This window comes from Aquila chrysaetos, chromosome Z (assembly GCF_900496995.4).
Source record: "Aquila chrysaetos chrysaetos chromosome Z, bAquChr1.4, whole genome shotgun sequence".
Classification (NCBI taxonomy): Eukaryota; Metazoa; Chordata; class Aves; order Accipitriformes; family Accipitridae; genus Aquila; species Aquila chrysaetos.
The window spans coordinates 30,949,678-30,964,036 of NC_044030.1; the positions used below are offsets into that span (position 1 = coordinate 30,949,678).

General features: G+C 48.6%; 1 protein-coding gene across 5 annotated transcripts in view; it reads left to right on the forward strand.

Annotated features, from left to right (window-relative positions):
- SLC49A3 (solute carrier family 49 member 3) overlaps positions 1-10,227 on the forward strand; it is a 29,320-nt gene extending 19,093 nt beyond the window's left edge. For 2 of the 5 annotated variants that reach the window (XM_030003690.2, XM_041120709.1), the window contains exons 8-10: positions 1,426-1,583; positions 2,627-2,739; positions 4,169-6,146. In XM_030003690.2, the coding sequence (XP_029859550.1) occupies positions 1,426-1,583; positions 2,627-2,739; positions 4,169-4,323 (426 nt within the window). In that variant the 3' untranslated portion in view covers positions 4,324-6,146. Of the gene's footprint in view, positions 1-1,425; positions 1,584-2,626; positions 2,740-4,168; positions 6,147-6,836; positions 8,055-8,362; positions 8,582-9,783 lie in introns of those variants that run through there. The other 3 variants (XR_005931537.1, XR_005931538.1, XM_041120708.1) reach the window with 3 other exon arrangements.
- The last annotated feature ends 4,132 nt before the right edge of the window (positions 10,228-14,359 follow it).

Here is a 14,359-nt window from a genome sequence, read left to right on the forward strand (position 1 = left end):
GTGTAAGATTAGCAGAAATGAACTAGTTATGTGCCTAGTTCTGCAGTGGTTCCTCAAGGAGGACAAGACAAGGGAGACGCAGAAACCATGGGGGTTGGCGTGCAAGTACTGCACTCGAGCATAGTAATTGCCAATGGCAGCCATCACCCAGGAGGAACCTGAGCATGAGGCACAGGACTCGTAGCACTGCAGAGGACCCAGACTGGTTCAGGTCTCTGCTTTCCCAACAGGCCTGTGGTCTGCATTTCTCTGTTGAAAAATCCAGATTTTCAGTATAGCATGATCACACCTCCCCCTGGGCCAAGATCCCAGTGATGTTAGCTCTACTTTGAAGAGACAGACAAATGCAATGCCTTTCTCTGTGTAGGACAGGGTGCCTAAAGCAGACCTTGCATTTCCGCCTTTAGTATGCTGGCATTTGTTGGGTGGATGCTCTGAATACAAATCAGCATGCCTGGGCTCAGGTGAGGCACAGAGTAGGCAAGAGGCTGTGTTAGGAGCAACAAGCAAACCTTTCCCTCCTCCCCTTCCCTCCATTCCCTTCCCTCCATTCCCTTCATTCCATACAGATGAACTACTAGCTCAAAGTAGTAAAAGAAAAAACACCCATTCAAATACACCTGATGCCTTGACACACAGTTTTCCTTGACTTGACCAGTTTAGCTGAGCCAGGCCTGCTGCAGCCATGCCAGGACAGACACCTGTTGTCCTCTGTGGGAGTTTATTACATGGTTAAGGAAGGAGGTACCAGCACTGTGGCTGCAGGTTTTATGCCCTTGACTTTACCAGTGTTGGCTGGACAAGGCCATGCTCTTTCCTCCAGACTTAGGGACAGGGCTGTTCTAGGCACTAAACTTATCACCAGGGTTTGTGAATGTTTCAGGTGGTTTTTTTGTTTGGTTTGTGGGGTCTTTTTTGTGGTAAAACCCCAATGTTACAAACATCAGTCTGACATGATAAGGAATAGTTTTCCTTATCACTGAGCTGCAGCAACTAAGGAATAGTTTTCCTCATCAATTAGCTGCAGCAACCCAGTGAATTCTCATACATAACCCAATGCAAACACCACTTCTGAAATGTTAGCTTGCATTGGGAGGAAGGTGTGTATTTCACTTGGTGCTGGAGATATGCTGAGCATGCTCCTGATAAGTTACTGACCAGGAAGTCAAGTCACAGTAATACAACCACACCAACGCTTTTCAGGTAATTCTGCTGATCCTTGCTCCCCTTCAACAGATAAATCTCCATCATGTAGCCATTTGTTGACTCTAGAGGGTTGGAGGTAAAAAAGACGTTTCAGGAACAGGTAGGGAATGTACTGGTGAGAACAATGAGCCCTTGGAACTTCCTGCAGGTTATGAGTTCACAGACTTCCTGCACAGCAGTACTGACACTGCGATTTTGGTGTTGCTTTTCTGCCTGCAGACTTCTCGGTTCAGACGTCGGGCCATCACACTGTCCATCACCAGCTCGCTCTTTGGTTTCTTCGGTTTTGCCATCTACCCTATTGCCATGGAGCTGGCTGTGGAGTGCTCCTACCCTGTGGGAGAGGGCACATCTACAGGCCTGATTTTTGTTGCAAGGTAAGCAGGCAGGTTAAATTGAATTGGCAGCTGAGCTTGGATTCAAATACACACACACATGTGTGCAGATAGAGAAGAACATGGACATCAGTGCTAGCCATCCTGCTGAACTTCTCTCTGATGGTTGTGCACATGACCATGGCAATGGGGGGAGCTGGCTGGCTGAGCTATAGAGCTGAAGAGCTAAAGGTTTTAAAGCAAGGGGGAGTATGTGGAGTTGGTACAAGAAATGCAGGAAGGAAGATGAAGGTCTCCCTTGCTTGGCACAAAGCAGGATTTAACCATGCCCAGCAGCACTTACCTTGAAGCAGATGGGAGCTGTATGCCTGAGAGGGGCACACATTCCCATGGCAGTACAGGGACTTGTCAGGTCTCAGTGCTCTGCTGAGGAAGATGTGGCTTATCACTGGCAGCTGGTCACAACAGATGGGGCAGTGACAGCCCTTCCCGTGATCAATTTACATGCCTGGGACTGGCACTGGACTGCAGCGGGAATGACTTGTTGGAGCCCCAAGCAGTGATATATGTGGCCTGGTGCCATGTGTGTGTGTCAGGTGGAGCTGCAGCAGCAAGAAACATCAGTCAAAGAGGGGCATTAGACACCGCCTTTGAAGGCTGCTGTTTCCCTCTGGTCGTGGACTTTGTTGCTGCTGCCAGCCAGCTATGAATAAGTCTGAAGTCATAGCCTGACTTTTTCCCATCCTCAGCCCTGCAGTGAGAGGTATTTCCTAGTCTCTGCCCAGTGACTAAGCCTCAGCTCCTTGACAGCTGTAGTTCAACACCTGCCTGCCTCCAGAGGACAGTGGTTCTGCCATGCTGGCCCAGTGTCTGGGGGTGTGCTGAAAGGCTGACCTGGACACCCTCTGAGCCATGGCCAGTTAACCAAGTGCCTGGGCCAGAGGAACCTGGCAGTAGCTTTCTGTGCTAGAAGGACCCTGCTCCAGAAAGGGGCCTCAATTTCTTGCTGCTGGGGAAGCTGGGCTTTTCTGCAGCACTGATGAATGGGGCAGGCACCATGACTGCATGTTGGTTTCTCCCCACAGCCAGATTGAAGGTGTGATTTTAATGATTCTGTTACAAGCCCTCACCGTGCATGTTTCTGAGGATCCATCTTCCACCTGTGCCCTTGATCAGGATGGAGCCCTGGACTGGACAAGTAAGTATGTCTTGGGAAATGATGCTGGACATTTGGTTGCACAGCATATACCTCCCATTTTCCTCCAGGTCTCACTGTGAGCTTCTTATTGTAGCATCTCTTAGCCACCTTTCCCAACCTGACGGTGCACTCCTTGCTGCTCCTGCTAAACCAGGCCTGCAGGATTGAAAAGGGAAGACCTCTAAGGTGCTGTGAATGCTGCTGCTGGCTCTGGGTTAAAATTTCTCTTATGGCCACCCTGCAGAGATCTGAGCTTCACCAAGCTAGAAAGCAGCTGGGGGGAAGATACTGTCCACCTAGCACAGCCAGTGCTGCTTTGCAGTGTGGGAGGCCAAGACTACAAAGGCATTGACTGAAAGCTACTTCCCTTGTTTCTGCACACACAGCTGCCTGGGTTTGTAACATGCTGGTACAGCTTTGTTCTGACTTATTCCACTTTTCCCTTCCTTTCCTAGCTGGTCAGAAGAGACAGCAACTGAGATGGACAGGAGCACAAATGTGTTTTCACTACAGGCTAAACCCTGGTTTTGATCTCTCAGCTGGTTCATATTTATGTAATACTGACACCAAGTCCTGGGGACACACTGTAACACAAAGGCTGGCAAAAACCTTTTAAATATATCCTGCTTGGCTGAGCAGAAACTCCCCAGAACAAGCTCCACTAGCTGGGAGAGAAAAAGGCTTCACAATAACTGCCCCCCAAAAGCAATTTGACTGCTTCATGTCTGAAAGCCCACAACTCTCCATCTCATCAGATCAGAGCTGGATTGCATGATTAGGTACCCATTCCTACCCATTTTGTGGTCTGATACATGCAAGGACATCTGTGGAGAAAGGCATGGAGGTGTTTATTTGAGGCACTGCTGAAATGAGAAGGTAACTACTTCCAGGCCTTGTTGCATAGCCTTTTAAATTACTTTTTTTTTTCCTTCAGAAAAAGTTCTTTCAACACAAATTTTTCTTTGATTATTTATCCTTAGTGAACCTTTCCTACACTTCGCTTTCAGATGATATAACAAGAAGCACAACCTGTGTGGATCTGTTCTCTTATGAAGCTCAAGTGCTTTGATTCAGTCTTTCTTGTAACTTTCTTCACCACTCCCCAACACACAAACGTGTACATGTACACAGAAACACACTCCCACAAACACACTGTGTGCACTGGTGTAAGACCTCCAATCTCTGTGGTCACAGAGGACAAGAGTCCTGGAAACCTTTCACGTTTCACTCAAATCCTCTTCCTATGCCAGTGTTACATGAGACAAAGTTTGGCTGTTACCGAACTGGTGTTGCCCCACTGTGAGCTGCACACTGTCCTCAGGGGTAGTCGTTGGGAGGCTGTGCATTTGCTGGGGACCAGACTTGCTCTGGACTTCTGCACCCATGGGGAGCTGTGAATTCACTGTCTAAGAGTGTATCTTCTTTGCAGCTCCGGTACTGGTGCTGGCTGGCCTCTGTAGTGCTATGGCTTGTTTCTACGTCATCTTCTTCCACACTGACTACAAGCGGCTCCATGCTGAGACAAACAGTGGTGATTTGGTCAAGGCAGAAGATACAGCAACAGCAACTGTTCCTGAAGCCTAACCAGGCCAAAAAGGGGATGCCAAGGGCCCAGTAAGGGAAGGACTCAGACCTGTGGGCAGGGACCATGACTGCAAATGTTCAGCTGGCACACTGGGATATTCAGGTCCTGTTGCACAACAAGCAAGGGCTAGAGCAGAGGTGTCACTGGGGCACCTTCGCTGTGCTTCCCTCAATCTTGTATTTATTTGTGAGTCCAGGCTGTAAGAAAGGCTGCCAGAAAGGTCAAAGTGGGACTGGACAACTAAGCAGGTAACAGGGATTTTTAGCTGACTTGATTCAAGTTAAAGAACTGTTTCAGAGGAAAGGAATATCATATTTCAGCTATTTTTTCATTTTCATGTACTTGTATCAGGGGTGAAGCTTTCAGAGGGGTGGAAGCTGTGCCTGTCACAAACCCAGTGGAAAACCTCTGTTTAAGGACTGTGGTTCTTGTACAGCATAACAACTCTTCCACTCTACAGCTGGAGCTAATTGTACATCTTAGCTAAAGGGTCGTAGGAGCTACAGTATCCTTCCATTGCAGCAGGGAAGTGTAGGTGTGTGATCTGTAATGCAAGTCTGTTACAATGAGCCACTTTGTCCTCCCTTACAAACAAGAAAAGAAAAGCCCTGCCTGCAGTGCTGCCTGTAAAAGAAAGTATCAGTAAGCAGCAGAAGTTAAATATGGCAGCATTCTTCACCCTTCTGGTCCTCTGCCAGATGCTGAGACATGCAGGATAAGCTTGTTTTACTGGGGCTTCTGTTGTTTCTCCACCTCTCCTGCAATTCCAGTGGGTTAGTTAAGTTTTCCACAAGAAGATGAACGTGCTGGTGTAAGATGAGGGTAGTGTACCCTCCCCAGGCCAAGTCATGCTCTCCTGTAGGGGAACACTAAGAGGGCAGCTCACTTTTTGGGGAATGACATGGCGGTGCCTGGTGTGGTAGAAGCTGGCAGGAGAACTGGCAAAGGTGAGCACTTAGAGAAGGCAGGGATGTGTCATAAGTTTCTGCACATGATGGGGGCTTTTTGGGGAAGGCCAAGTAAGAAACAACATCAACAAGCACCTTCCAGTTCTCTCTGCAGCTGACAGCTGTTCTTCAGTGTTAGAAGAGAGGGGTAGTGACACAAAAGATCCCATCTGAAGTTGTTACCCTAACAATTGCAATGGGTACAACCGGATTTTTCCTTTTACAGTACTTCCACAGCAGTCCGGTGTCCTGCTTTGTTGTTCAGGTCTAGATGTATAACCTGAGAACTTTTTAACCTATAACATTTCAGTGGACTTGGTGATGTTTCATACTATGCATCTTGCAAGAGGATCTGAGTACTTCTTGATTAAGGGAACTGGATGCACATTGGACCTGTGCCTGGCTTTGTCCAGTCCAGCTAGAGGATGATCCCAAAGCAAAGGATGCACTTCCCCTGAGGCACACTGTATGGAGGAGCTCTCTCAGTGCCTGAATTATCTTCCCCATTAGCAACTGGAAATCTCTCCCTTTGTAAAACACCTAGCTGCATCCTTCTTGGGAGCCTGCTAGTTCCTACAGCTCCAGCCTTGCTCTCACTACTAAGCACTGTCAAAAGAAGCAGGAAGGAAGTCTGAACCTGAGGTGAAACAAGATCAATTTGGACCTGTTAGAGGAATGGGATTAACTGTCTTTTGCAAAACTAGCTGGTCAGTTCTGCAGCCCTGGGCCTAATACGCCGAACAGATTAACACCAAATTTACATGCTACTCCTGAGTCCTACTGTACTGGGAAGCAAGAAGCACTTGGTACTTATAATTTTATATATTTACAAATGCTTATGTTTTTTCATAAAGGGTGGTTTAAGAAAAGATAAATATTTTCTCACTATATTAAACTTCAAAAAGTATTTTATAGATGCAAGGGTGCATCAGATCTGCTATGTAGCACAAGCCAAAGGTCTCTGTATTTGCCAGAAGTGCACTAAGTTGTGGTCAAAACAATGATGTGAAGTGGTATCTCAGATCCCTAAAATCACAGTGTGAAATTAGCTGTAGGTTAAACTACAGTTAGCTCTATTTTGAAGGATATGTTAGAGGGGTGAGGAAATACTGCTAGCAAATATCTCCAAAATCTGCCATTGCCGTAGTCAGAAAGTCTGCCTTGCACCAGCTAAGACACACTTATCTTTATCCACACATATAAAAGATATTTGAATGGGGAGATTTTTCTCTCTACTCATGCATCGGACTTATAGGTGTGTGAGGTTCATTCTGAATTCCTAGTGTGTAGCGGAGCAGGTAGCTCCTCCACTGTATAGTTGGTCATACCCTGGCAGCATGCCATAGAGGAGTTATGGCATTGTTAACAGGGAGGCCCGGTAGCTCGCACAAATACCACCTTGCACCATCGGCTGTTTCTGCTGCTTCAGCTAACTTCATATTTTGGCTGTAGAACAACAGAGGCTCAAATTTCTGTGCTAGTCTGTAATTACCACCATAGCTGAAGTCAACTTACTACTGTACACTCTTCTTCTCAAGGCTGCATAACTTGTCTGTCTCTCACAGCTCACATTTAGATGTGCCTTTCCCTGGGAAGCCTGTGGAAAGCTTGAAGCTGAAATCTTAGCAGGACAGAGGGATTTTGATGTTAAGGCATGGGTCTGGTATGCTGGGGGGTGGACCCATGTCCTCCTCACCAAAAGAGTGATCTGGCTGCCTTACCAAGCCTTCTGTGACCCCTGGAACCTCAGCAGAGGCCTCTACAATAGGTCTGTAGGGGTCACTGGAAAACTGGTACTGCAGAAAGCCTCCTGCAAAGGTGAATGGTCCTGGCTGTGGTCTGGTCTCACTAGAGGCCTTCTGCTTTTGTAAAGCCACAGGATAGGGCCATAAAGGTCAGCCAACAACTCCCATCACAGTTGTGGATCCTAGAGAAGCCCTCTGACACAGGCAGGGATATGCATTCTTGCCATTCTGCACATAGTTGGGGTCAAGACAACACTTCTGTTGCAAGAAAGGTTGTTTCTCTTGCACAGCAGCAAGTCTTGAGGCCCCTGGAGCAGCTCAGTCCAAAGGTTTTCTGCAGGACACTACCACCACCTGTCTCTAGAGCAACTCTGCTCAGTGAGATAATCCTACAGGCTTCCTGCAGCCCCTCAGAACAACCAACTCTCTCTGCCCTTTTTCTGCAGCCTCCCCTGGGGACTGCATGGGGCTGGCAGAGGAAGGTCAGGTTCACAAGAGCCTGGGGGTGAGGTATGCTGCAGTCTGATGACCAAGCAGTTCCTGCCTGCCCTGTCCTGTGCTGGCCAGACTTGGCTGTAAGTGTCAGGAAGGCAAAAGGGGCAGGGGCTGTACTGGAGAAAAGCAGCCCCAAGGATGCTCCTGTGAGTACAGCTGCCTCATTAAAGACCTTTAGAGAGGCTCAGGTGAGATCCTTTGTGCTGCCATGGGATGAATACTGGGTCAGTGCCTGGTACTCCCATGCTGCACCTCTCACAGGGGGCAGTGGACATATTGGCAAATCTGCATTGACTCCACAGGTGTTTGCACACCAGCACAGGAAGGCCTGCCTCTACAGGATTGGGTCACCCTGGTTGGAATTGGGGTGAAGGTTGTCTACACTGTAAACCCCCTCCACCCCAAACCAAACCAAACTAACATTGGTGCTGTCTTTTTAAGTAAGTAAAAGCAGATTTGTCATCAAAATGTTAAAAACAAATCCAGGGAAACTTTAAGACAGAAGATACCTTTTGCTTCCTCAAAAGAAAGAAAATACTGTAGGAAAAATCCCAAACACATGTATAAACTGTATAGATATAAAAATATTGCAGTGATTGGAGCTGGCAGTAGAAGCAACACATCATGAAAAAAACAAATTATGACAATGGCTGGAGTAGCCATCCTGTCAGCTGTTATTGCCCCTTTTTAGGACCACTGTGTTCAAAAACCTTTAGCCCTGAGCAAAGAGACTCAGTAAGCAGGACAGATACAGGTTGAAAGTCAAGACCAATTATACTTTGGGGCTACAGAAAAAATTCTTGTGCCTCATGCCTTTCTGAAATAGGGATTTATTTTCTTCCAACCCCCAGAGCCTCAAGACCTGTTGTTTACTCCTCACCTTCACCTACACCTCTCTTTGGATCAAGTTTGTCACAAGGATTTCATGGCCTAACAGTGAAAGCAAACCAATTTAGCTTTCTGGAGCTCTGTCAGGCTGGAGCTCTTCAGAGGTATGTAAAGCAGCAGCTAGCATGTCCAAGTTCTGCCTGATACTCTGCAATCTTAAATAAAATAAACACCAAAAGCAACCAGTGCTTTAAAACTCCCCAGGGAATTTTTATCACAGGTTTAAAACAAGTGGTCCTACTTGTAGCTGCAATGTGTTCACATGTCTGCCTGATTTGCAGACAGCTCCCTCAACCATTTTGGCTCAAGTCAGATGGTGGTATAGGATGGAAGAAAATACATCCTGGAACTACATGTGCTACAAAATGGGAACAAAACTAGATTTATTGGCAGGTTTTGTGGAAAGGATCCCAGAAGGGTGGTAGGAAAAATATTAACTAGCTGAAACATCTATTATAGTACTTTCTGCCTGGATACGTTTCCCTCATGTACACACTCTGTCATCCTACTTCAGGAACTGCGGGCATTATTAATATATGATGGATAGTACTGGCATTATTTAGTTTGCTACATCATGGTCCTTTAATAGAAGAGAGTGATTTAATCAAGTGCATCCCCCTGGAGAAAGAGGGAATAACACAGGATGCCTGGAGGAAGAAACTCTGTAGAAAATTGGCTCTGCTTCATCCTGTCCATTCTGCCTTAACTCTTAGTTTTAAAAAGTGACCTGCTCTAGTTTGTGCTCCCCTGCCTCAAAAAACAACCTCTCCCTGCTCAAAAGCTGCTCTTTCGAGCTAAAAGCCCCCTTGGTCTCTTTGGCAAAGATGGGTGCAGGTGCAGAAGGAAGGTTTTCAAGTAGCTAAATGTTGCCAGAAGATAAGAACAAGGAACTGAAAATAAGAAACATCCTGAATACACAGTAGCAAAACCAAAACAAAGATAAACAGTGTGAGAAACAGAGGAGCCCTCAGCCCCATTTTGGGAGAGAGGCAATAACATAAAAACATCAGGCATGATGAAGGAAAATCAGAAGAGAGATAAGACAAGCTCATTTAAGTCCTGACCTCTCTCCTCAAAGAGATTTTGAGCCTCATCACCTTTCCCTTTGTGACCAGAAGCCACTCAGGACCGTAGCCAGCCGCGCTAAAGAGATGGCATCAGCTCCATGATACTCGCAGCTTACTGAGCACAGAGCTACAGACCCACAGGGTGGCAAATGAATAGAGGATGATGAATGTCATATAAGTATGAATCATTAGCAAGAACTGCATTGTTAAGGAATAGATCTTAAATTCCACAACTGATAGACAAATGCATTCAAGCCTGTATTCAGGTGTCAGTCCTGGTTTGGGCTGCTCGATTCACTCCAGGCTTTCCTTCACAGGTCTCCATGTCTCTTCCCTTGGGAGGTCACTGCAGGACACATTCTCAGAAAATTTTGGGAAACCTGACAGCCTTCACTGGGTTTCCTCTGGCACTGCGGAAACACAGAGGAAAAGAAGCCATGACAGGTGCCGCTGTGCCCATCATGCAGCCTCACCTTAGCCTGCTTTCCCCTTGCCAAGCAAGTTGTGAGGGGAAAAGGGGGAGATCCTGCTCAAGGGCTGCTGTTTCTGGGAGCACGCGGTATGCAAGGGGAAGACATGGAGGGGCAGAGGAAGGGGTTGCCAATGGTCAGACCTTGGTGTCAGCACAGACAAGCCAAAGGCACTCAGACTGGGGCTTTTTAAGTCAGCTGGACCCCATGAGGGAGGCAGGCCTTGACCTCCCAGTTTCACCCAGGGAGGTGTGGCCTGTTCACCTGCAGCAGGACAGAGTCTTCAGCTGGGGCAGGGGGCAAAGAGGCTCTGCTCCCCAAACAGACCTTCTTCCCTGAGGTGGTGGTCTTGCAGGGGTGCAGGAGCTTAGAGGCCAGTCTTCTGAAGGTCTTCGGGGACTCTGGCTCCCTGATCAGTCCCACCAGCAAGCCTGCAAAGAAGCAAGGGAGGCAATCAAAAGCTGTTCCTCTGCTATCAGTCCCCAGGCTTTCCTGGGCTCCCTCGTGCTGTCACAGTGCAGGCAGCTCCTGTGGCCAAAGCAGCAGCCCCTCCATTTGGATGGGTAGCTCTTCCATGTCCAGTGCTTCTCCTCCCACTCCCTGCACTGCCCAGGACTCTTCATCCCCATGGCCCTTGCTTGCCCACAGTGAGGGCAGGCAGCACATCCTAGACCTGTTCCAACTTGGTGCCTTCCATTCGCACCAAGAACACAGACTGTGCACCCCCTGCGCAATCCCATCAGTCCTCCAGATGTGGCAAGGATGGGGCATGCTACACAGCTTGGGGAGCTCATCCCCCCAGCCTCCCCCAAAATGGGTGCCATGACACCTTGCTTGGAGAAGGAAGACTTAAATAAAATTTAGCAAGTTACACATCCAAAAATTAAACAGCTATAGCATAAGCATCCTTGCCTAAGCCTATCACGCCATCACTCCGCAGTAATTTCAAGACCCTGTGGTAGCTACACTTCTGTGGGCCAGACAGAGCGTCCCAAAGACTTTTATTGTCAAGGCCACTGCTGTCCCCAGCCAGAAAGCAGGACGACAGCCACCTCCAGTGGCTGGAAGTGAGTACAGCTACAAGAACTGCAATATCTGTGAAGCTGTGCCTTCATTTTTAAAGAAATTTTTGAAACCTCCAAACCTAAAACAAAAAAGCATGGCTAAAACTATCATCCATGTCACACTACTGTGGGGATGTGAGGGGAGCAGAGGAGGAGGAAAAGAGGAGGAGAAATTTTGGTACAGCTGCTCTCCAATCAGCACAATTGGCTGCAAGAATAAGCATCCCCGCTGTAGCCAAGTGGGCTCTGCCCAAGTGGTCTCCAGTGCAGGGAGGTGTGATCATGTATAAAATTTATGGAAAAGTTCCACAGAATCTGCCAGGTAATTGTAAAACTTTACGGCCATTGTGACCCCTTTTTGTGGAAAAGCAGCACACTCAGTGTTGAAAGCAGTCCTCTCAGACAATCCCCCTTAAAGTCCAGGGAAGGCAGCTGTTGCACATGCTCTTTCAGCAGAAAAACCACGTTAAAATGCTGAAATCGTCAATAGGATGGAGAGACTTCAAGCTTAAGCAGAGTTACATGTGGCACAAATCCACTCCTTCAAACTCTGCTGCTCTTTGCAGTGCTCTTAAATGACTGGTGTAGACTGGACACCTACCCTACTGCCCCTCTGCTGCCTCCACAGGAACTCTGCACTAGTGCAGGGCATTGAACTAAGCTCTTGTCGTGCAGTCTCCCTGGCCCTGCAAGAAACCGCAGCTTCTAATCACTGCTTGCAACCTGCCCCCATGTACATGCAAAGCTTTGCCAGGCTGCTCTCAGCAATTCCCATCTGTTGCACACTACTTAAGAGAAGACTGAGATCTCATCTTTTGGCAAAAGCCAAAGACTCTAATTACTTAGAATTAGCTCATCCAAAATGAAAAGGAGGCCAGCTCTGGGGGTTTGGCAGGAATGCCCAAATCTCAAATGCATTGCCCTTCCAGGTTGCAAAGCCTGGCAAGAAGACTGATGACGCTGGGTGTCCCCCTCGGGACAGTTTGCGAAGCCATGCCCTGCACAAAGAGCCAGTGTTACAGCCAGGGGGCTCTGGAGAGCTCATGCTGGTCAGGCCCTAAAGCAGCCTTTGCTCTGTCTCACACCAGGGCTCACGTCAGACTACGCTGTGGCAATGGCAGAGGTCACTTCAGGAAGAGGCACAGGCAAGACGTCCAGGGCAGCCAGAGCAGCTGGGGGCAGTCTCTGGGGTATTCCCCTCCTGTCTCTAGGTGCCTGCGTTGCCCTTGCCCTCCCAGAAGGATCTTTTCCCTCCCTTCCAAACCCCCAGCTCATTGCATGCTGTCCTCCACAAAGGGGAGTCCCAAAAGACATATGACCAGAGTTTCTTGGTGCTGGAGGACCCCCTGGAGACCTCTCAGGCTAAGAGCCTAGCGTCAGACCAAACCTGGCCCTGAGAGCATATGGTCACGACCCCTGCAAGGCAGCAAGGTGCTTCTGTGGTAGAGTTCATCACTGCTAGCCCTTCCTGGGGCACACCTGCAGGGAGACGTAGGTATGGGATGCCAGGGTTGGTGTGAGCACCCCAGGAGGGCAGGACACTGCAGCTGGGCAGGCTATGTGTAGGTTCAGAGGAAGGTGTTTGAGGGCCCTGAAGAAGAGTTTTGGGTGATATGGGGACCCTGGGAGAGGTCTTGGTGACCAATAAGCAGGGTTGGGTATCTCTGGAGACACTTCAGCATCATTTGGGATCTTTGCAGGGCCTGGAATATGGTTTGGACAGGTTTGGGGGAAGTCTCTAGGGGCTGTGAAGCAGGATTGGGTGTTCTGGTGTTTGGGGGTGTTTTGTGTCTCTTGGGAAGGATTTCCCAGTGTTTGGGGGCCCTGGGGTAGGGTTTGGCAGTAGGGGCTACTTGGGCTAGATTAAGGAGTGTTTGGGGAGCCCTGGGGCAGGGTTTGGAGCTCATTGGTGACAGTTGGGCAGAGTCCAGGGACTGATGACTTTGAGGGTCCTGAAACAAGTTATCAGGGTGTTTCAGGACCCTGACAGCAGATTGGAAGGGATTGTGCGTACTTGGGCACAGTGCATGGGGACCTTTGAGAGCCCTGGGGCAGGGCGTGGAGGTATCTGGGGGCACTCAGGCCAAGTTTGTGGGGGCTTTGTGGCTCTGTGGCAGAGTCTGGGAGTCTTTGGGGTAGGGAAGCTTAGAAGCCGCATTTGTATTGTGGCTTAGGAATAGGTTTTTGGGGATTGTGGGGGCATGCAGTCAGGGTTTGGGGTTGTCCATGGTCCGACGACAGCTCTGAGATAGGGTTTCAGGTCTTTTAGGGTCCTGAAGCAGGTTTTGGCGGTGGTTTGGAGCCCTTGGACAGGACTGTGAGATGCTGGGAATATATGGGCACTGTGTGGAGCAAATAGGGTACTTGAAGCACAGTTTGGTAGGGTTTTGGGGAAGTCTTAAAGTGACCTAGAGCAGGATGCAGGGGTCTTTGGGAGAAATTGCACAGTTTGGGGGGACTGGGAATGCTGGGACAGGGTTCAGGGGTGTTTGGAAGAGATCTTAGGAGCCTGTGAAACCGTTTTGGTTGTGGTTTGGTTTGGTTGGGTTTTTTTCCAGCACTGGGCCAGGTTTTAGGGTCCTTGGGGCATTTTGGCAGGCTTTGGGGTAACCTGGAACAAGATTTGGGGGCTGGAAAATGTCTCTGAAAGACCTGAATCAGGCTTTGGGGTGTTTGGGGTCCCTAGTGCAGGTTTGAGATCTTTGGGGACAATTGGTCATGGTGTGAGGGTCTTCAGTAGCCCTGGTCATGGGTTTGGGGTGGGGGTAAACTGAAAGCATTTTTGGGTTCCTGGGGCACACTTTGGGGATTTTGGAGCATGAGGTAGGTTTGGAGTCTTCAGGGTCACTTCAGGGAGGGTGTGGGGCTTTCAGAATTGCTAGGAGATTTTGTGGCAGCATTTGGGGTCCTGTGGGAGGGTTTTGGGGAGGTTTCTGAGTGTCTTGAAGTAGGGCATGGTTTGCTTGGTGGTGTGGGGCAAATTTTGGGTTCTTTGAGGAAAATTGGGCAGGGTACAGGGTCTCTTAGAGCCAGCAAGAACTATGGCATGTTTGGGGATATTTGGGATTTGGTGGGAGCTTTGGGACAGTGTTTGGATCCTTTGGCATGGCCTGGGAGAGATCTGAGAAGCTTGGAATCAGGGTTTAGGGTGTTTGGGGCCACTTGAGCCATTTTAGGTGGGTCTTTGGGGGCACTTGGATTTGATTTGAGATGTTTTGCTGGCCCAAGAGCAAGGTTTCAGGGTGTTTGGGGGAAGTCTTTGGGGTCTTGGAAGCAGGGTTTGGGGACCCTAGGACAAGTTTTGAGTTGTTTGGCAGCTCCTGGGAAGGACCTGTGGATGTTGTGTGGCCTAGAAAAAA